Here is a 23,051-nt window from a genome sequence, read left to right on the forward strand (position 1 = left end):
CAGGTAATCTCTTCTCAAGACAGAGCACGGAATTGAGTGCCTGCTTCAAATTCTGTAGAAGTGCTACACAATTGTTAACAGTCTTGGCACGGGCACTGTGATATCCATCACTACATCCTTTGACCACTCAATGCTCCCATCTCTAGCAGCAATTGTTCAACATCTGATACTAGCTGATTGGCAATTTCCTCTCAGTGAATACCAGGAAAAGTGGAGATGAAGTCCAATTCTTGAGGCGCTACTTTAAGTTAATTTGATTCATATGAAAGTTATCATATACTCATTCTACAGAATGCACCTCCACAGGAGGAATGAAGCTCTTATATCAGAATTATTGTAATGGCAATAAGTTCCACTCCAGTTACCTCTGAAAAGTTTCTCAAAGCAAGATCTTGTCTTAAAGTCTCATACCGCTGTTGGCTTTAAGCCAAAAATTTTTATAAAGAGTAATTTCGGGAAGATAAGTGGGGCCAGGGAAAATATAATAGAAAAGGCAACCATATACAGTACCGTGTGAAAAGTCTTAGGCTAGGGTGCTTAAGACTTTTGCACAGTATTGTATTTGTCAACATGGAGCAAGGAGTGGGTTTGTAAATCTGGCGGGAGCAAAGATGTTGGGAATGGCGAGGGTGGAACGCTGCGGGAGGGATGAGGGACAGGTGTCAGAGTTCATGAGGAGGGGGTGATGCGGGTGCAGATACACCCAGCTCTGAAACACCAGGCAAGGTCATTTGATTCGAAACGATTGGTTTATTGATCATTGCAAAATCTTTCTCTGGTGCTTCCCACTCCCTCCCCTTTTCCCAACCATGATTCCCCTTTCCCTGCCCCCTTCCCACTCTCAGTCCACAGTAGAGACCCATATCTGAATCAGGTTTATCATCACTTACATAGGTCATGAAATTTTTTTGTGGCAGCAGTACAGTGCAATACATAAAATTACTACGAAACCGTGCAAAAGTCTTAGGCACCCTGGTTATATATACAGTATGTGTCTAAGACTTTTGTACAGAACTGTATTTCAGATCAATTGGTGACATTTTGTTTATCAAGTCAGAGCTATGCACTGTGTGGAATGGGATTGAACAGGAGAGGGACTATGGTAAGCAAATTCAAAGAGGTAGTAAATGTGCTCACTCTATGAATGTGGGTGTAAGCTCTGGGAGGGAAAATAACACTAGAGACAAAACAAATGGAAGCAACTCTTTGGGCAGAGGCAATGGTCCAGTCTGTATGTTACACATAGCTCCCAATACTGAGTGATTTGGGATTATTGAGATATAACGTGGGCTTGGGTCTTCTAGCCCTTTGAGCCATGCCGCCCAATAATCCTCTGATTTAATTCAAGCCCAATCATGGGACAATTTACAATGATCAATTAACCTAGCAACCAGTACGTCTTTGGACAGTGGAATTGTCACGGGGAGAAGATATAAACTCAATACAGGCACAGGTGGGAATTGAACCTGGGTCGCTGGTGCTGTAAAGAGTTGTTCTAACCACTATTCTACTGAGCTACCCCTCTTCAGAAACCTGTGCCCTCTAATTAAAAAACATGGAGGGGAAACAGATTCCACATTATTGTGTTTTATGTATCATTTCTATCACACCGCTTCCATCATCTATAGACATTGAAGTGCTATACGGTGCTGAATTTCAACACAGCAGGGTCCCAGAAGCTGCTCTCTGAGAATGGTCAGATCACCTTTTTCAGTTTTGCCTCGACAGTTTATCTTCCTGATGAGGCATGCAGAAACAGAGTACACACATTATAAACACAAGAAATCTGCAGATGCTGGAAATCCAAAGCAACACATACAAAATGCTGGAAGAACTCAGCAGGCCAGGCAGCATCTATGGAGATGAATAAACAGTTGATGCTTTCTTGGCCTGAAACATCGACTGTTCATTCATTTTCATGGATGCAGCCTGACTTGCTGAGTTCTTCCATCATTTTGTTTGTGTTGCATAGTGCACACATTCCTGGATTATGAAGAAATAGGCAAAAGAACGTAAGAACTGGGACTAGGAAAGGGTCTTTTCCATCATTCATTGAGAACATGGTTGATTTACCTCAGTCCCTATATCTGCCCTGATGTCAATAAGGCTATCAGCATTGGTTTTGAATGAATTCATCACTAAGCTTACAGAATACCACCCCCCCCCCCCACACTTTTCCTCTAGCTCTTTTCAATTACCTATCGCTTCCCCTGGGTCTCCTCCTCCTTCCCTTTCTCCTATGGTCCACTCTCCTCTCCTATCAGATTCCTTCTTCTCCTGCCCTTGACCTTTCCCACCCACCTGGCTTGACCTATAACCTTCCAGTTAGCCTCCTTCCTGTCCCCACCATCTTTTCATTCTGGCAATGAAGAAGGGTTTCGGCTCGAAACATCGATTATCTATTAATTTCCATGAGTTCCTTTGTGTGCGTTGCTTTGGAATTCCAGCATCTGCAGACTTTCTTATGCTTACGACTTTGGTAATAAATTTACTTTATTCTTGCAACATTGGGATAACTCATCATGACAATAAATCCATACTGCCACCATTCCCCCTTGAACAACGCCATCCTCACCCCACACCTTGACATCCTCCCTCACAGCGTACAGGAGAAATACCACTTCAAGAAGCACAAAGCAGACTGACATGTACAAGTGCCTTCCCGGGGCTCTCACCGTCCAAATGCAGGGATGCCACGAGGGACGCGTGTTACCTGTCAGCTCATCCATGTCCTCTTCCAGCATGTGTTCGTCCTGATGCACCCAGTCGCCGTTGCACTTGAAGAAGATCTGCATGGCAGGCATGGCTTTGCAACGCAGCTTAATGGGGTCGTTCTTCACAATGTAGGAATCCTCTGGTTCAATCTGGAAGCGAGGCAGCGTCCCTACAGGTGTGTTTGCAGCTTGACCGTCTCCATTGCTTGCCCCTGCTGAAGAAGAACAGCGGCAAGGCATTAGAGTGGATATAAGAACAGAAAGGGCAGCTGGCTACAAAACTGTGCAATTAGCACCTTCACCCCACACCAAGCCCTTGGAGAATTCAGAGAACATAGAATAGTCCAGCACAGTACAGGTCCTTCGGCCCACAATGTTGCATCAAACTTTTAACCTACTTCAAGATCAATATAACCTTTCCCTCCATTTCTCTTTCATCTATGTGTCTGAGATTCTTTTAAAAGTCTCTAATACCTTTACCACCACCCTGGCAGAGCACTCCATGCTCTCATAATACTCTCTGCAAGAAAATCACCTCTGATATATCTCCCATACATTCCTCCAATCACCTTAAAAATATGCCCTCTTGTTTTAGCCATTTCAGCTCTGAAACGAAAGTACCTGCTGTCCACTATTAAGGCCTCTCATTATCCTGTCTATCTCTATCAAGCGACCTCTCATCCTCCTTCACTCCAAAGAGAAAAGCCCTAGTGAGCTCAACTTTTCTCCAAAAGACATGCTCTCTAGTTTAAGCAGCATCCTGGTAAATCTTCTCTGCACCCTCTCTAAATCTTCCACATCCTTCCCATAATGAGCTGACCAGAACTGAACACAATGTACCATGTGGGGTGTAGCCAGAGTTTTATAGAGCTGCTGCATTATCTTGTGGTTCTGGTACCCAGTCCCCTGTCTAATGAAGGTCAACACACCGTACAAAGATTCAAAGCAGATTTACTATCAAAGAATGTATAAATTATACACCTTGAAATTTGTCTGCTTACAGGCAGCAACAAAGAAGCTCGAAGAACCCAAATAAAAATAAGACCAAAAGCCAATGCTCAGAGAAAGAGAGAAAAAAATACATTGTGAAAACAATAGAAGCAAGGCAACAGCATCCCAAACTAGACTGAGTTCTGGGGTTCAGGAGAATGAGGATGGATCTCATAGGAACGTTCCAAATGTTAAAAGACCTGAACAGATTAGATATGGCAAAGTTATTTCCCGTGGTGGGGGATTCTAGGACAAGAGGGAACAACTACAGGATTGAAGGACATCTATTTAGAACTGAGATGTAGAGAGATTACTTCAGAGGGTGGTAAATCTGTGGAATTTTTTGCACCAAGTGGTTGTGGAGGCCAAGTCACTGGATGTACTTAAGGCAGAGATAGATAGATTCTTGATTAGCCAGGACATCAGAGGATGTGGGGTGAAGGCAAGGGAGTGGGGATGACTGGAAGAATTGGATCAGCCCATGATTGGATAGTGGAGGAGACTCGATGGCTGAATGGCCTACTTCTACCCCCCCCCCCCCCCCCGATATCTTCTGGTCTTATAAAGTTCCAGTTCCTCTCCCAGAGCAACCAGGGTAAGCTCAAGCCTAGCCTTGGTCCCCGGCTTTCACACCATCAGGGCAGAAGCGCACAGCAGCCCACTTAGTTCACAGCCTCGGCATTGCACAGAAGGAAATAAACATCCGCAGGACAGCGAGTGAACTCAGCTCGACTTTCGTCACCATACCCGTCTATCTGGGATGATGTCTAAATTGTCCAAAGCCACGTCCAAGGACCCAGAACCAGGCACCCTGATTCACCTGGGCCACCTGCCCAAAGCCGTTCTCAGCCTTGCCAATTCGGCCCGACACTTGGAGCGATCCAACCTTGCACCCGGGTTAGAGTGGACAGGCATCGAAACCCTTCCGCATCGACTCCTCTCCAAATCCCTCACTCCATCATTAGCAGTGATATCAACTCCATCCGCGAACCCGGCTGTTCGACCACGATGCGCCTCACAATGCCCCGAAACGGCTCATCCCCCAAAACAGTCCTGTCTCTGCCTGCCTCATTACTGTCTTTGGCGATAGCAGTAAGCTGTCGTACATCTTCGGTAGTGCTTGCTTAAGCCAAAATACACCACACGCCTTCTTAATCACCCGAGCAGCTTGAGTGGCAACTCTAAGGGATCCTCAGGGAGTTTTGTTGACATGTATAAACATTCAAACAATGATTGGATCAACTGTGGTCATGGGGAGGTGACTACCTCTCGCAAACAGCGGTAGAGCAAAGAATGCTGGGAGAGAGTCAGTTCTCATGTTAAGCCGTAAGACTGGAACTGGGAGGTAGGATGGAGGCAGATGGGCAATTAACAGAGAGGAACGTTTAACATCTCCATCTGCTAAGTCAGCCTAAGTCTTGATTCTGCTCCTCTTCCAGGAGATCAGATTCACTATCAGATTTATTATCAATGACTTAGTTGATGTGAGATTTCTTGTTTCGCAGGTGCAGTTTTGGGCCCCTCATGAAAGAAAGGATGTGCTGGCTTTGGAGAAGGTCCAGAGGATCTTCACAAGAACTACAATACTGAGAAAGTCAGTAGATGCTGGAAATCAAAAGGCAACACACAAAAAATTCTGGAGGAACTCAGCAGGGCAGGTAGCATCTATGGAAACGAATAAATAGTCACCGTTTTGGGCCGAGACGCTTCTTCTGGACTGAGAAGGAAGGGAAAAGTTGCCAGAATAAAAAGAGGTGGGGAGAAGGGAAAGAAGCTACCTGGAAGTTGATAAGGTGATAGGAGAAGGCAGGTAGATGAAAGGTCAAGGACTGGAGAAAAAAAGTGTTTGATAGGATCAGAGAGTGGACCCTAGGAGAAAGGGGAGGAGGAGGGGACCCAGGGCAAGTTGTAGGCAAGTGATAAGAAGTAAAAGGTCATAATGGAGAATAGGGGAAGGGGGGAGGGGTGTTGGAATTTGTTTACTGGAAGGAGGGATCAATATTCATGCCATCAGATTGGAAGGTAGCAGACCCTTTGGTCTTATGGTCTCTCCAGATGGAATATAAGGTGTTGTTCCTCCACCCTGAGGGTGGCCTCTTCTTGACACAAGAAGAGGCCATGCATGGTCATGCCAGAATGGGAATAGGAATTGGAATTAAAATGTTTGGCTACCGGGAAGACCCACTTTTGGCAGATGGTGCAGAGATGCTTGATGAAGCGATCCCCCAATTTATGAAGGGTCTCACCAATGTAGAGGAAGCACCAGGCATGATAGGCGACTGCAGAAGATCCACAGGTGAGGTGTTGCCTCACCTGGAAGGACTATTTGGGACTCAGAAAGGAGGTGAAGGAATAGATGTATAGGCAGGTGTTATCCCAAATTATCCTGGGAATGAAAGTGCTAACAGATGTGGATTGTTTGATGGCTCTAGGCCTGAACTTGCTGGAGTTTAGAAGAATGAGGAAGGCTCTCATTGAAGCCTATCAAATAGCAAATGGTCTGCTGTAGATTGAGTGGACATGGAGAGGGTGCTTTTTATAACGAGGGAAACTAGGACCAGAGGGCAAAGCTTCAGAGTAGAAAGGTGAGCCTTCAGAACAGAGATGAGTCGGAATTTCTTTCATCAGAGGATGGTGAGTCGGTGGAATTCGTTGCCACAGATGGTTGTGGCAGCCAAAGCATTGGGTACATTTAAAGCAAATGTCGATAGGTTCTTGATTAGTCAGGGTGTCAAAGGTTATACGAAGGAGGCAGGAGAATGGGGTGAGAGGGAAAATAACTCAGCCGTAATGGAATGGCAAAGCAGATGAGTGGCCTAATTCTGCTGCTGGGCCTTATCGCAGCAGTATAGTGCAAAAGAATAATGTGCAAAAAACAAGGAATAACAGAATCGTGTTTATGGACCACTCAGAAATCTGTTAGCTGAGGGGAAGAAGCTGTTTCTGAATTTTGTGCATATGGAATGTTCAGTAAAATTATGTGGGGCAGGGTGCATGGATCAGAATATTATTACTTGTGTGCCTCAAAGACAATCACCTAAGAGCGAAAATTCTATCCTGAGGTTAAATATAATCTAAAGAATGCACAAGAATAATTCCAAACAATTAACTGCCAGCAACTGCATAACAATGGAAGAATATTCCTTGTCTTGATGACACATATTGTGCAATGTACACTTAGCGGTAACTTTCTCCTGTACCCAATAAAGTGGCCATTGATTAGAGCTTTGTGGTCTTCTGCTGCTGTAGTTCATCCATTTCAAGATCCGACGCGTTGTGTATTCAGAAATGCTCTTCTGCACACCTCTATTGTAACATGTCGTTATTTAAGTTACTGCTGCCTTCCTGACAGCTTGACCCAGCCTGGCCATTCTCCACTGGCCTCTTTCATTGATAAGGCATTTTGTGCCCACAGAATGCTTTTTGCTTCTTGCACCATTCTCTGTAAACTCTTGAGACTAATGTGTGTGAAAACTGCCAGGAGATCAGCAGTTCCTGAAATACTCAAGCCACCCCATCTGGCACCAACACATGTTCCATGGTCAAAGTCACTTAGTTCACATTTCTTCTCATTGTGAACAACAACTAAGCCTCTTGACCTTGTCTGCATGCTTTTATGCTTTAGTTTGTTGCCACATGATTGGCTGATTAGATATTCACATTAACAATTGGTTGTACAGGTAAAACTAATAAAATTCCAATGCATGTAAAACTGTGGACTCTTTTCCAGCAAAAGCCATCTTATTCAGTTCAATCTTTTACATAATTTGAGTTCATCTATTCACTAGTATTCGATTAGCTAGCTTTCGTAATTTGCGAGCAGTTTATAGATTTGATGTTGGACTTCTTGCAGCTTACACTGGTATAGACACAACCCAAGAGTTATTCCACATCCATTATTCCAGGTGTTGAAAGGTCGCATTGTAGAAGATTTGGCAACATCGTAATTGAAGTGATTTAGGAAATGAAACACTAGGATTTTGGACATATCAGTTCAAATCCCTGCAGGGGAACCAATAAAGAATTTTAAATGAGTAACTATAAAATGGACTGCCATTTGGCTCCCTAATCATGTTTGTGAAGGCAGTGTCTCCTTCTGTGAGACTTTAGACTCCATTAAATTTTGGTTGTGCTAGTTGTACAGGGTAATGCCAAGACCGCCCTTGGAGTACAGAGATTTATTATTGGGCTAATTCCTGTGATGAAAGGTTTGTGCTACCATGGGTGGCAAAAGGAAGTAGATATGCACTCAGTGGCCACTTTATTAGGTACACCTGTAGACCAGCTTGTAAATGCAATATCTAATCTGCCAATTGTGTGGCACCAACTCATTGCATAAAAGCATGTAGACGTTGTCAAGAGGTTCAGTTGTTGTTCAGACCAAACATCAAATTGGGAAAGAAATGTTAACTTTGACCATTAAGATTGTTGGGGCTAGATGGGATGGTTTTGAGTTTCTCCAAAACTGCTGATCTCCTGGGATTTTCATGCACAACTGTCTCTAGGGCAGGGGTTCCCAACCTTTTTTTATGCCATGGACCAATGCCATAAAATGAGGGGTTTATGAACCCCAGGTTGGGAGCCCCTCCTCTAGTGTTGTGTGAAAAACAAAAACATTCTGTGAGCAGCTGTTCAGTGGGTGGAACGCCTTGTTAATGAGAGGGGTCAGAGGAGAGTGGCCAGACTGGTTGAAGCTGACAGGAAGGCGACAGTAACTCAAATAATCACTAGTTACAATCGTGGTGGGCAGAAGAGCATCTCTGAATGTAAAACATGTCGAACCTTGAAGTGGATGGGCTACAGAAGCAGCAGACCATGAATACGCTCATGGCCACTTTATTAGGTACAGGGGGCACCTAATAAAATGGCCACTGAGTGTATAGTGTTAGAGTTACAAAGAAAGTGCAATGTCATTTGAGTGCAAGGGCATGATAAGGTGGATTGGGAGATCAAGAGTTCATCTTTTAGCCTATGACATGTCCATCTAAGAGAATGATAACAGTAGGGTTGAAGCTGTCCCTGATCTTGGTGATATATGCTTCCAGTCTTTTCCATCTTCTGCCCAGTGGGAGAGGTGGTGACAGAATTACTAGGCTAGAAGGGGTCCTTGGTTTTGTTGGCTGCTTTCCTGAGATAACAGTTCATGTAGACAAAGTCAGTGGAGGGGTAGTTAGTATTGCAGGTTCACACCTCTCGGCAAGTCCTGGTGGTTTTGGGCAGAACAATTACCATTCCAAACTATGAGGCATCCAGATAGCCATTTTAAGCTGCCAAGTGGCCTATTCCACCATCTTATAATTAATGAATTTGAAATGGTACAACAATTAACTCTTCTTTAATGGCTCTTGGGGTTGGCAACTAAACACTGCCTCGCTAGTGATGCCTACATCTATAGCTGAAAGAACAAAATGCAAATGATTTCAAGGAGTGAAATCTTCCCTTTGAAGTTTTAGCTTTGGATGAATCTCTGTGCTTTTGCTCAGCGTGCTTTCTGACAGACTGCAGTATTTACAGTTGTTCTATCAGACTGCACCGGCAACTGGGTCACTTGTTGAGCGGTTAACCATGCACCTAATGAGCTCTAACTCGCAAAAAAAGCTGGCTAATTCTCCAAGGCAATCTTGCTGATTGAACGATTGGGTAAGAGACCATTGATCAATCCATGCTGGTTAGTGCAGTCTGTGCTCGAGCAATTATCAGTGGGAGGAGGAGTAAATTGAAGTACTAACCCGATCAGGCAATTAAGTGCTTATAAGAGGGAGCTGAGACAGTGAAATTGGATTTACAAGTGAAGAAGTTTTGGAATACAAAAGTCCATAAGACACAGGAGCGGAATTAGCATATTCAGCCCATCAAGTCTGTCCTGCCACTTGGTTTATTTCTCCTCTCAACCCCATTCTCAGCTTTCTTCCTGCAACTTTTGATCCCCTTACTAATCGAGAACCTATCAACCTCTGCTTTAATCATCCGCAAGCACTTGACCTCCACAGCTGACTGGCAATGAACTCTCCCTGGCTCCACGTGTCATGCTGTTTTTGACAGGAAAGGCAAGGGTTAGCAATCAGGTTAGTGACTTTGTGTCATTTGCTGTTCATAGGCTTACTGCTGACAGAGTACCTGGTCTTTTTTTCTCTCCCCTGCTGTTGACAGTCCATTTTCTCAATTCAACAGATCTTCTACTTAATTGAAAGCACTTTTGAGACATATTCACATGGATGTCACTGGTGACTGCAATATTTGTGAAGTAGCAGCAATACTAGCTAATCCATTTGCTGCCTGATTTCTTCTTGCTGCCCAACCACCCTCATTCTGATCTGTCCGTCTGTGGCCTGCGAAACTGTTACAGTGAGGTCCAACACCTTATCTTCTGTCTGGGCCTGCTGAAGTCTGCAGGACCTCATACTTTCCAATTCTACAACTCAAGGAGAAAAAGGATGTTCATAGAGCAGCAGGGAGAATAGGGGAGGGGATGTCTCCAACAGGTTAACACTGGGTAACCATGGTGATGCGTGGAGAAGAAGTTAACTGGTCAGTGAGTGAGTGGGAGCCGTTGGAGAGTAAGAACATATAGTTGGCATGGCCACAGTTAGTGCAAAGCTTAACAACCCCAGTGATCACTAGTCAGGGTTTGATTCCTTAAGGAGTTCCTACATTCTCCCCTGACTGTTTGTTTCCTTCGGGTGCTCTAATTTCCGCCCACATTCTAAATACGTACAGTCAGGGTTAGTGAGTTGTGGGCATGCTTTGTTGGCAAGTGTCACATGGCGATACTTACAATCTGCACACCAGCACAACCCTTGAACTGCGTCGGTCACCACCACCAAACGGCCCATTTCGTAGCATGTTTCAATGTACACGTGACAAATAAAGCTGATCTTTAATTTATTTATTGAGATGCAGCATGGAATAGGCCCTTTGGCCCTTTGGCCCTTTGAGCCAAGTCGCCCAGCAAACCCCACATTTAATTCTAGTCTAATCATGGGACAATTAACCTACCAACCAATACGTCTGTGGATTGAAGTGCCTGGAGAAAAGGGGAAAAAAATAAACAGAGTTCTCCAATTCTAGTAGATTTAAGGCCATCTGTATCAGAAATGAAACCGAGTGAATTTGCAGATGCTGGAAATAAATAAAAAACACAAAATGCTGGCAGAACTCAGCAGACCAGACAGCATCTGTGGGAGGAGGTAGTGACGACATTTCGGTCTGAAACCCTTCATCAGGAGATGAAGATGGTCGAGGGGGGATAAGAAGTGGGGGTAGGGATAAAGTAGATAGCTGGGAAGTGATAGGCTGTGATGTCCCCACACTTCTTCCCTCACCACCACCCCAGGCCCCAGACAGTCCTTTCAGGTGAGGCACCACTTCACCTGTGAGTCAACTGGGGTGATATACTGTATCCAGTGCTCCCAATGTGACCATTTATACATTGGGGAGACCCGCCGCAGACTGTGAGACCGTTTCGCCGAACACTGGCGCTCGGTCCTCCAGCAGTGGCGGGATCTCCCTGTGGCCACACACTTCAATTCCACAGACCACTCCCACTCCGATATGTCTGTCCATGGCCTCCTGTACCGTCAAGATGAGGCCACACACAGGTCGATGGAGCAATACCTTATCTCCCGCCTAGGTAGCCTCTTTCCTGCCGGCATGAACATCCAACTCACGGACCTCCATTGATACCCCTGCCCCCCACCCTTACCCCCATCCCTATCTACTATTTTAGTCTGGTTCTCTTTCTCTCTCTCTCCCCCCAGCTCTACCTTTTTTTCTCTTTTATTTCCCATAATTCTCCACCTTCCCCCAGCCCATTTCCCTCCAGCCTATCACTTCCCAGCTCTCTACTTTATCCCTCCCCCCACTTCTTATCCCCCCTCGAACATCCCATGTTGTATCAGAAATGGCTCATTTTATTTTTCCTAATCAACCCCATTGTTGTCATTCCTCTCCACACCTTTGTGGTGCATCAGGCAGCAACCTTGCAGTCTTTTTTTTAGCGTTTTTGTCTGTTTTTATGAGGCCACGTTGCTAGCTGGACACTCAACCCAGCACGGATAGAAAGCGTGCAAGGAGTCTGCCAGATTCGAACCTGGGACCATTCGCCTCAAAGTCCAGTGCTGATGCCACTACACCACCGGCCGTCTGAACAACTCTACTAGTTCCACTTCATTTCTTGTACTCTCTTCTCTCTTCCACCTCCTTTCCCCCATCCTCTTGCTATCCACCAACATGCCCTAGTGGGATTCTGTGGGGACAGAGGGAAATGTGAAAACTCCACACTGACAGCACTGGAGCTCTGAATGAAACCCAGGACACTGGAGTTGTACGGCAGCAGAACTTTCTGCTTTGTCACTGCAGCTTTAAAGATGAGAGAACTCAGCTGAACTAACACTTATACCAAGTATCTCAAGCTGGGGACAGAAGAATGCACCAGAGGGCATCCAGTTACTGACGTCTGCAGTTGCGTTGAGTATTGGGTAGTAGGCCTTCCCCCTGCTGCATGTTAGTTGCTCAGCAACAGCAAGAAGAGCAGAACCTGCATCACCTGCATGTCTTATGTCGTACCTCTGCTATCTAGAGGTAATGTGTACTCTACCAAAGATCACACACTGACAGTACAGAAACACCAAAGGGTTCCTCTGCTCAGCACCACCGTGCTATCTGTTAACAGCTAACAGCCAAATTTCAGCAATTACTCTTTATAAACAGCACCTTCCTGAAACGACAGCACACACTGGGACAAGAGGAAATCTGCAGATGCTGGAAATCCAAGCAACACGCACAAAATGCTGGAGGAACTCAGCAGGCCGGGCAGCATCTGTGGAAACGAGTACAGTTGATGTTCTGGGCCGAGTCCCTTCATCAACACACTGGAAACCAGCTCTTGCATGCCCTGCAGCAGTATAAATGAGCACTAACTGTGGAGAAAAGTAGCATCTCCATTTCAGTTTGATGAGGAATTACGTTAGCAGGATTCAGGGACCAGAAGGCATTTGGGAAATCCAATGATCCAAGAGGCTATGGGGAAAACATGTGGCAAGTTGCCCTTTCTATGGAGGAATGGGAAGGGAAATATAAATTTCTGAATGGTATTTGCTTACGTTTATTGGTTGAATGATTTGGTTTTTTTTTCTCTGCTCATTCGGTGTTTGACAGTCTTTTTTATGGGTTTTTTTTAGAGTAATGGCTGCCTGTAAGGAGACAAATCCCAAAGTTGTATAATGTATACAATACTTTGCACTTTGAACTTTGTAATTGTTGGAAACTGAAGAGAGAAAAAGTTTGTGAATCCCCCCCATGCACAGATGAAATTTTGTACACTCCCCAGCCCAGAGAGAGGGATGATGCTGGTGATCTTGAGAAACATTCATCTGAATAGTTGGTGCCTGGAAGCATATTATTCCAGTCACCAGGATCCTCTGGAAATTCAGGCACACTTGAATATACTGATGCATCCAGCAAATGCTTTGGAAATGCCGATGCTTTCACCAAGATTCTCTTATAATAATGTAATTCAGCGGACCACTGTGAATGCTATTATACAGGGTGATGGGGTAATCTACTCCGCTGTTCCCTAGAAACTAGGTTACAGAGTAATTTATATCTCAGCTCCTCTCTGCATTAGGAGACGAACTACTCTGCATGTCCTCTCAGCACAGGACAAATGACTAACAACAGTCGTTCTGTTCTGCCGTATTTTAGGCAATGGACAAATTTACCCTTCTGTTCCTCTCTATTCTAGGTGAGGGGCTAGTTACCCCTTTGTCCCTCTCTGCTCTGGGTGAGGGAATAATTTACCTCTCTATTCTTCTGAACTCTGGGCCAGAAACTGGTTTACCCTTTTTATATTCTGTACACTGGCTGAAGGACTAATTTACCCCTCTGATCTTCTGTACACTGGGTGAGGGACTAATTTACCCCTCTGATCCTCTGTATGCTGGGTGAGGGACTAATTTACCCCTCTGATCATCTGGACACTAGATGAGAGGCTTCTTTTTCCACTACTTCCCGTTCACTGCGAGCTAGTCCATCTCTTTGCATCTTTCCAAATAAAATTGGAACAGCTCAGTCAGCCCCTCAGACCTCCTGTGCCTTTCAGTAAAACATAGCTGACCTGACCCTGAGGTCACCACCACATTCCACCTCTCTCCTCATACCTCTTCAAAGCCCCTCAAACTTTAAATATCTGTAAATAACCATTTTGACTTCTTCGCTAACTCCACTTGCACAGCTCTCTGGGGGCCAACATTTCTAAGATTCTTGATTTCCCAAGGCAAGGGAGAGGAGAGGAGGAGCTTTGTGGTTCTAATGTTTTTCGGTCATTCTTTAGGGCTTTCCTTCTGTTTTGTGGATATCTGTGAAGAGTAAGAATTTCAGGTTGTGTACTGAATACATTCTCTGACATTAAATGGAACCATCGAAGAAATTTCTCCTGACTTCTCAGCAGCAACCCTTCATTCTGAAACTATGCATCCTGGATCTCAATTGGACATGGTTGTCAGATGTTGGTGTGAAGTAATTTATCTAGATCATTCAGGAAAACAGACTCTACACTCTTAGAGTAATCTATAAAACACTGACTCTGCCCCCTCTGCCTTTTCATAGCATACAGTTTTTAACCCTAAAGATTTAATTGCCATATATACATTGAAGCAGACTGTGAAATGTGACGTTTTCGTCAATGACCAATACAGTCTGAGGACGTGCTGGGAACAGGGCTAAGTGTCACTGTGATTCTGGTGCCAACCGAGCTTGCCCTACACTTACTAGCCTGAACCTGTACGTATGTCTTTGGAATGTGTGAAGAGAACACCAAGAAGAAACCCACTCAATCATGGCGAGAATGTACTAACTCTTTACAGACAGCCAAGGAATTGTGTGCGTCACTGGGGATGTAATATTGTTAAATTTATCACCGTACCACCATGTTGCCAATACTGTTGGATTGTAATGAAGTTCATGTAATATGGTCAAAGTGTGCACTGGGTACCACACAACAACGGTGCTGTTTCCTCACCGCTCCTGTAAACCTCCCCCCACCAACCCCTTTCGATGCTGACCTCGGGTGCTGTCCGTGTGGAGTTTGCAAGATCTCCGTGTGACTGCATGGATTTTCACTGGTGGTTCTGGTTTCCTCCCACATCCCAGAGGTCCCAGGGTATGGTTGTGCACATTAGGGTTAGGGGTAGGTTTGGAGATGGAGGTGAGGGCCCATAAGGGGGAAAGGGTCCTGACAGGAAGAGGGGCCAGAGTTTGTGGGGATGTGATGGTTAGGGTATGTAGGTTGGGAGCTGGATGAGAGGGCATTGTGGACAGTAGCATTAGGGGTAGGGTTGGAGGATGGAGGCGAGGACCTTGAGTGGAGAGGGATCCTGACATGGAGGGGGCGAGCTTGCAGGGCCAGAGTTTGCAGGGGTTTGGTAGTTAAGGTTAGATATAGGTGGGTATGTAGGTAGAGGAGAGAGGATTGTGAACATTAGGGTTAGGGATAGAGTTGAGGGATGAAAGGAGAGGGCCTGGGGTAGGGGGAAGATCCTGGTGGGGAGAGAGGGGTGAATTACCCCCAGTGTTAGGGTGTGTTTGATGTCAATATGAGAGAAAAGAGACACAATAGAATTGAGGGGATTGCTCTGAGAGCTGGCATAGATTCAGTGGGCTAAAATGTCTCTGAAGTCACAGATTCCAAAGAAGTGGTTTATTGATCATTATAGGGAGTGGGCAGCACCAGAGAGATATTTTGTAATGATCAATAAATCAATTGTTTGGAATCAAATTACTTCTCCTGGAGTGTCAGGGCTGGGCTCATCAGCAGCTGCGCACCACCACCTCCACTGCCCTCCCACCCATCCCAGCACTCCTGGGCCACATGTCCCAGACCACCTCCACTGCCCTCCCACCCACCCCAGCACTCCTCTGCCACATGTCCCAGACCACCTCCACTGCCCTCCCACCCATCCCAGCACTCCTGGGCCACATGTCCCAGACCACCTCCACTGCCCTCCCACCCACCCCAGCACTCCTCTGCCACATGTCCCAGACCACCTCCACTGCCCTCCCACCCACCCCAGCACTCCTCTGCCACATGTCCCAGACCATTGCCACTGCACTCCACCATCACCATCCTCAAAATCCTTTGCTCCCATTAGATTTACAAACTTGCTCTCTGCTCCACATCGACAAATGCAGTACTGTGCAAAAGTCTTAGGCACTCCAGCTGTACACATGTGCCCTGGACTTTAGCACAGTGCTGTATGCCAGTGCTATTAGACCTGACTGTGACACTCAGTACCTCCAGCAGCCAAAGCAAACAAAGACCAGCTGGATACCTCATCAAGCTGATGCCCAGTGCGGTCCTGTTCTCACTGTCCTCTCTCCTGCACACAATCCCCCATGCTCTTCCACCTCCAGCCTCCTCCCCAGTCGCAGCCTCAAGCACTGCCTCTAGCCGAAACAGATTGTTTCTTTGTACTTTTTATTCTGAGTCAAAATCAGTTTCTTATCACTGACGTTATATTTTGGTTGCAGAAAAAGGACAGTGCAATACACAAAATATACCATGAATCATAAGAAATACACATCAAAATAGTAAATAATCAGTGCAAAAAAAGAACAAAGAAATAGTGAGGTAGTGTTCATGGATTTATTGTCCATTCAGAAATCTGATGGCTGAGGGGAAGAAGCTGTTCCAGTCTTAAGTCTCCTATACTGCCTCTCTGATTGAGGTAATGTCAAGAGGGCATTCCTGGGAGATAGTATGCAATATCTGTCATTAAGGACACCCTGTGAGGGTACCTAATGATGCCTTTTTTGAGGCATCACCTTTTGATGATGTCCTCAATGGTAAAGAGGCTAGTTCTGTTGCTATGACTTATCCTCTTCCACAATGAGACCAAACTGTTTGAGTTTTGAAGGATCTGCCTTCATTCAAAAGTCACGATCTTCCTCCCATTTTAATTCTGCATCCCACTTTGACTTTTCTGACCTCAGCTTCCAACACCAATGCAATGAAGTGAACTGTAAACTCAAGGAACAGCTTTTCACCTTTCAGCCAGTTTTTCTGGCTCAATGAAGTTTGATAACTTCTCATAATAAACCAACCATTGCAGCAAATCAGTTACCTTGTTTGTTTCAGTAATGCCCTCAATCAACCTTTGCCAACATCTTGTTTTATCATCCAATTTCTCCAGCTTTCCACCCTGACATTGGTACTACTATCTGCTTTGTCCTTTGACTGGCTCCTCTTTCTGTCCTTCTATTTGCTTAGATCATGTATAACATAAAAGTATATTTATGACTAATGTACATATATTTTACCATTTACAACCCTGATTCATTTTCTTGTGAGCATAATCAATAAATCTATAGAATATTAACCATAACAGGATCAATGAAAGACCATCAAACTTGGGCATTCAGAATGCAGAAGACAACAAACTGTGCAAATGCAAAAATGAGAAGAATAGATAGACAGACAGACAGACAAACAAGCAAGCAATAAGAATTGAGAAGAAGAGTCCTTGAAAGTGAGTCCATTGGTTGTGGGAACATTTCATTGATGGGGCAAGTGAAGTTGAGTGAAATTTTCCTCTTTGGTTCAAGAGCCTGATGGTGAGGGGTAGCTGTTCTTGAAACTGGTGGTGTGATTCTTGAAGTTCCTGTACCTTCTTCCTGATGGCAGCAGTGAGAAGGGAACACTTCCTGGGTGGAGAGGGTTCCCGAGGACGGATGCTGCTTTCCTGCATCGGCATTTCATGTAGACGTGCTCCGTGGCTTTACCTGAGATGGACCTCTTGTAGGATGTTCCATTCAAAGGAATTGGTGTTTCCATACCAGGCTGTGATGCAGTCAGTCAATATACTCTCCACAACACATCTATAGATGTTTGTCAAAATCTTAGCTATCATGCTGAATCTGCACACATTCCTAAGGAAATAGAGGCAAACCTGAAAGATTCAGAGGACCATCTTCAATTATCCCCCAAGCTCTACAAATCATTCCCTTAAATCCCCACTCTTTTGATTGGATCAGGTTCAACTAAACATATTCACAATGAATTCAACAGCCTAATACTCCCCAAGTAAAGAAGAGCTTTTCATCATTTCCTCTTGCAACAAATTGCTACAGCCTCCTGCCAATTAGAACCAGCTGCCAATGGGAAACATTTCCTTCTTTTAACCCTGTATAATTCTTTCATCATTTTAAGCTCCTTTATCAAATCTCTCAAATTTCTCTGCTCCTGGGAGACAACTTCGTTTTCTCCAATCTGATCTTGTATCCAAAATCCCTCTGGAGAGTCATTGGGTAACCATTAGTTATCCAGTGATTCCTACATTTCATTGTGCGAAGCACACAGAGGTGCCCGGTGTGATATGAAAGAGCTTACATTAAAGCATTTATCAAAATTTAATGTGAAAGTGTTCTCCCCTTTGTTATCAGGCTCTACCATAATCTGCCAAACTTATAGCTGTTTGAGGGTTACTAACATTTCTGTGTTTGTACTGTCTTGTGTTTTACAAGTCTTTAATTAAACACTTCTCCTCTGCTGAATATTAAACAGTTGTTTTCCAGAAACCTGAACAGCTGCTGGAAAGGAACATGAGTAGTCAGAACTTTGTAACTGAAGGGTAACACTAGCATCTGAGCGCACATCAATTCCCTGAGAGCTCACACCTCCCTGTGGTACTGATCAACAGAATTAATCAAATTCTGCACTTCTCTAAATTCACAACTTTCTTCAGGATCAGAATTAAAATAAGACCACAAGATGTAGGAGCAAGAAATAGGTTAATTGGCCCATAGAGTCAGTTCCCCCATCCAAACATGGCAAATCTGTCCTTCTCAATGCCATTCTTCGGCCTTCTCTCCATAACCGTTGACACCCTTAATAATCAAGAACAGTGGTAAAAACAATTCCTCTTCATCTCTGTTCTAAAGGGACATCCTTGTGTTCTGAGGCTGCAAGGCTGTACCCCTCTCCCCCACTGTAAGAAACATCCTCACTACATCCACTCTTATCTAGGTCTTTCAATATTCGATAGGTTTCAGCAAGATCCCCTCCCATTCTTCTAAACTCCAGTGAGTGCAGGCCCAAAGCCATCGAACGCCTCGCATACATTAACCCTTTCATTCCCAGGATAATTCTCGCGAACCTCCAAACCAGACTGCGATGCAAGCAGTCAGAATGACCTGCGCAACGCGTCTGTAGAAAACTGGTGACACGTAACAAATCTCCTCAAACTCCCAAGTATGCCTACTGAATCCGAACACGGGACACAAATTCCAAATAAGCCATCAGCATCAGTTTGGCTGAGATTTATTACCTTATAATGCCAGCACATCCTTTCTTTAATATGTGGCTCAAAACTACTTTCAATACTCCTAGTGCGGTCAGACCAATGCCTTATAAAGTCACAACATTACATCCTTGCTTTAATATTCTAGTTCTCTCGAAACAAGTACCAATAATGCATCTGATTCAACTGGCAAGTTAACCTTTAGGAAATTGTTCACATGGACTCTTTAAGTCTCTTAGCACCTCTGGTTATTATCAGCGATACATGTCAGGAAATTTGTTGTTTTGCAGCAGCAGTGCAAGATAAAAATAAAATTAATTAATAGTGCGAAAGTCAGATCGTGGGATAGTGTTCATGCGTTCATAGACCTTTCAGAGATCTGATGGCGCAGGGGAAGAAGCTGTTTCTGAATCATTGTGTGAAGGTACATCCTTTCCAATGGTAGTACTACATGTCCTGGATGTTTAATAATGGATTTCACTTTCTTGAGGAACTACCTCTCGGAGATGTCATCAGTGATGGAGAGGGCTGCACCCATGATGGAACTGGCTGGGTCTACAATCTTCTGCAAACTTGTGCATTCGAGGCTTCAAACCAGACTACGATGCAATCAGGCAGAATGACTGATGGAGCATATCTGTAGAAATCTGCTAGTCTTTGGTGACACATACCAAATTTCCTCAAACTCCTAAAGTAGACCTGCTGAACTCTAACACAGGACACAATTTCAAAATAAGCTGTCAGTATCAATTTGGATGAGATTTATTGCCTTATAATCTCCTCGTCCCTGTGACAACTCCACTCCCTGTTCCATATGGCCCCATCTGCCCATCAACATTATTTCACCTGGAAGAGCTACCACATTTCAGGTCCTCCCTCACCTCACCCCTCATCTCCTTATATCATCTATCACCCTCTCTCCCCCTTTTGCACGATCAGTATCTCAAACTGAAACACTGACCTTCACCAATGGTGCCAGAGTTCTCCAACAAGCAGCAGGTCCTCACTTGGTCGAGAGTGAGAAAAGCCTTCCGAGTTGGATCATTCGAAATATTATCTGCAATGTAAGCTGCTCTTGGGACATTGTAGTATGGAAGAGTCTGTGGCCCACCACAATAAATATGGTTGATTGTGCAGAAGGATGCAAGCATTCATAAGTATAATCACAAGAAGCACAGCAGAGCCACTACTACCTTCTTAGAGAGTTTGCATAGTTTCAGCAGGCCACCACAATCTCTAACAGATTTCTATATGTCCTCATTGGAGGATATCTTAACTGGTTGCATCATGGCCTGGTCTGGAAACACAGAAGTCCAGGAATTAAAAAGACTACAGAAAGTGGTGGACATAGCCCAGACCAACACGGGTTGACCCTTCGCCACCACTGAGGACACTTACAAAGAGCACTGCCACAAGAGAGCAACATTGGTCTTCAAAGACCCCCACCTTCAAAGCTATACCTTGTCCTTGCTACTACCATTGTGCAGGAGGTACAAGTGTTAGGTTCCACACCACCATGTTCAGGAACAGTTGTTACCCTACAGCCATCAGGATCTTGAACCAGAGTGGATAACTGCATTCACCACAGTTCTGAACTGATTCTATGATCTACAGACTCACTTTCTAGGACCATCTATGACTCATGTTCTCAGTATTATTTTCATTTGCACAGCTTGTGCACTTTGGTTGTTTGTCAGCCTTTGTTTGTTTATATAGATTTTTGTATTACTCTATTGTAATTCCTTTTCCCTGTCAATGCCTGCAAGAAAATGGATCTCACAGTAGCATATTAGAATACATACAGGACTGTGCAAATGTCTCAGGCACAAATATATAGCTAGAGTGCCTAATATAGTTCAGTGCTGTATTTATCAATGTGGAGCAGGAAGTGAGTTTGTAAATCTGGCAGGAGCAAAGGATGTTGGGAATGGTGAGGGTGGAGGACAGCGGGAGGGCTGTGGGATGGGTGGCAGAGAAGGGGTGCAGGGGCTGGGGAGGACATAGGTGCAGACACACTCAGCCCTGAGACACCAGGCAAGGTAATCTGATTCCAAACAATTGGTTTATTGATCATTACAGGATATCTTGTGCTTTCTGCTCTCTCCCCTCTCCCTTTTCCTTTTCCCAACCATGATTCCCCTCTTCCTGCCCCCTTCCCACTCTCAGTCCACAATAGAGATACATATCAGAATCAGGTTTATTATCACTCACATATATCATGAAATTTGTTTTTGGTTGTGGCAGCAGTATAGTGCAATACATAAAATTACTACAGTACTGTGCAAAGGTCTTGGGCACCCTTATATACTGCAAGACCTTTGCACAGTACTAATAATAAATTTACTTTCATCTTTGAACTTTGAATTTTCAGATTAATTTATTTAGCACACATCGAAAGATACATGAAATACGTCACTTGCATTAAAACCAACATAATCTGAGGATGTTCTGGGGACAGCCTCCAAATGTTGCCACATATTCTGGTGCCAACACAACATGTCCACAATACTCGGCAGAACAACAGAGAAAATAACAAGCAACAAAACAACAACAAACCAAGCCATTCCTCCGTCTCACCCACCAGACTCACATGGATGGTCTTCCCACCCTAGAATAGGCCTTCAACATCTTGTTACCAGGCTTCAGTTTTTGGTCTTGCATATAGAAGATAAACTCAATTTTGACTCTTGCAGTCTGGCCATAACATGTATGATTTTGTGTGTTGCACATTTAGATCAAGCTGCCTCTTGATGATTCAAGAACACTATGATACAGATGGCTGGCATTGGCATTAAGAAACAAATGAGGGTTCTTTGGTATCAAATGGATCAAAGTTATGCTCTATCCACTGAAAGAGTCGCGCAGTAAGAAGCCCCGCTGTTTATTTAAAAGATAAGCTCCTATGCATAGCCCCTACAATACAGGTGTTTTGCTTCATTGGAGAAGTTAAATAAATTTATTTTGGTAACTCAGTCATGAACGATAGACCTGACTACTAACAAGAAGAGCCAATCAGCTGTAGTTTTTTTTTTATATAAAGATGCCCAAAATAATCACTGCTGCCCTCATCGATTTTATCTGCTCAAGCAATAGATTCAACAGAATCTCAACATACAATTTCTGTCGCGTCCAAGCCAGAGTACTTAATTGGGCATTACAGACAGAGCTTCAGAATACATGTCAAGAACTCTGTACCTGACCTGAGAGCAGATAAGACTTTCTTAGACAAGAGAATCAGCCCATTAGGAGCAATAATGGCAGACTGATGGAATTAAACAACAGATCATGATTTCATTCCTTCTTTTTCACAAGCATTTCCTTGGGATCAAGAATTTCTTGCTCTTACATGGTTCTGAGGTAGCTGGTGAGGCCACAGGTGGGAAGAGGATGGGGATGCAGAAGAATATGGTTTCAATGATGAGATTCCATATTGTTGGTACCATCCCAGAATATTCCTTCCCATTTTGATTGCTCCTGGGCCACATGGTTTCAATAAGTCAATTTTTTCCCCTCTAGGAGGCTTTGAAAGCATCTTTCAAGCTTTTTCTCTGTCCTCTTGGTAACCACTGAAGTTTGAAATTGAGTATAGTGTCAGTTATATCAACAACATGGCTTGTCCAGTCGGAACCACCACAGTGAAGGAAAGCCTCAGTGCTGGAGAGGTCATCTTGGGGAGAGGATTTCAATAGTCCACTTCTCCCTCTAATGAATTTGGAGGATTTTGCAGGGATAGTTTTGGTGATAATGTTGTTTCATATGACACTTCTGTTTTTTTGTCAAGCCACTCCTCCAGCTCATGGCCGGTCAAGATGAAATGTGGCCCAGGAGGGGCAGACACGAGTCTGTCAGGTTGGGAGCTGTGGTGATAATCAGGCCATTTAACCTTTTGAGTTTGCACCACAATTCCAACATGGCCGACTTATTGTCCCTGCCAACTGCACTTTCCCTTGATGCTCTTACTAATCAAGAACATTGTCGACCTTTGCTTTAAATATACCCAATGACTTGGTCTCCTCAGCTGTCTGTGACAATGAATTCTACAGATTCACCACCC

At 44.3% G+C, this 23,051-nt stretch overlaps 1 protein-coding gene across 3 annotated transcripts in view; it reads right to left on the minus strand.

Annotated features, from left to right (window-relative positions):
* The window catches only part of LOC132391741 (netrin receptor UNC5D-like), a 775,452-nt gene that overhangs the window by 381,999 nt on the left and 370,402 nt on the right, over positions 1 to 23,051 (minus strand). For all 3 annotated transcript variants that reach the window (XM_059965319.1, XM_059965334.1, XM_059965310.1), the window contains exon 2: positions 2,714 to 2,929. In XM_059965319.1, coding sequence (XP_059821302.1) covers positions 2,714 to 2,929 — 216 coding nt within the window. The remainder of the gene's footprint in view (positions 1 to 2,713; positions 2,930 to 23,051) is intronic.

The sequence above is a fragment of the Hypanus sabinus genome, chromosome 1 (assembly GCF_030144855.1).
Source record: "Hypanus sabinus isolate sHypSab1 chromosome 1, sHypSab1.hap1, whole genome shotgun sequence".
Lineage (NCBI taxonomy): Eukaryota > Metazoa > Chordata > Chondrichthyes > Myliobatiformes > Dasyatidae > Hypanus > Hypanus sabinus.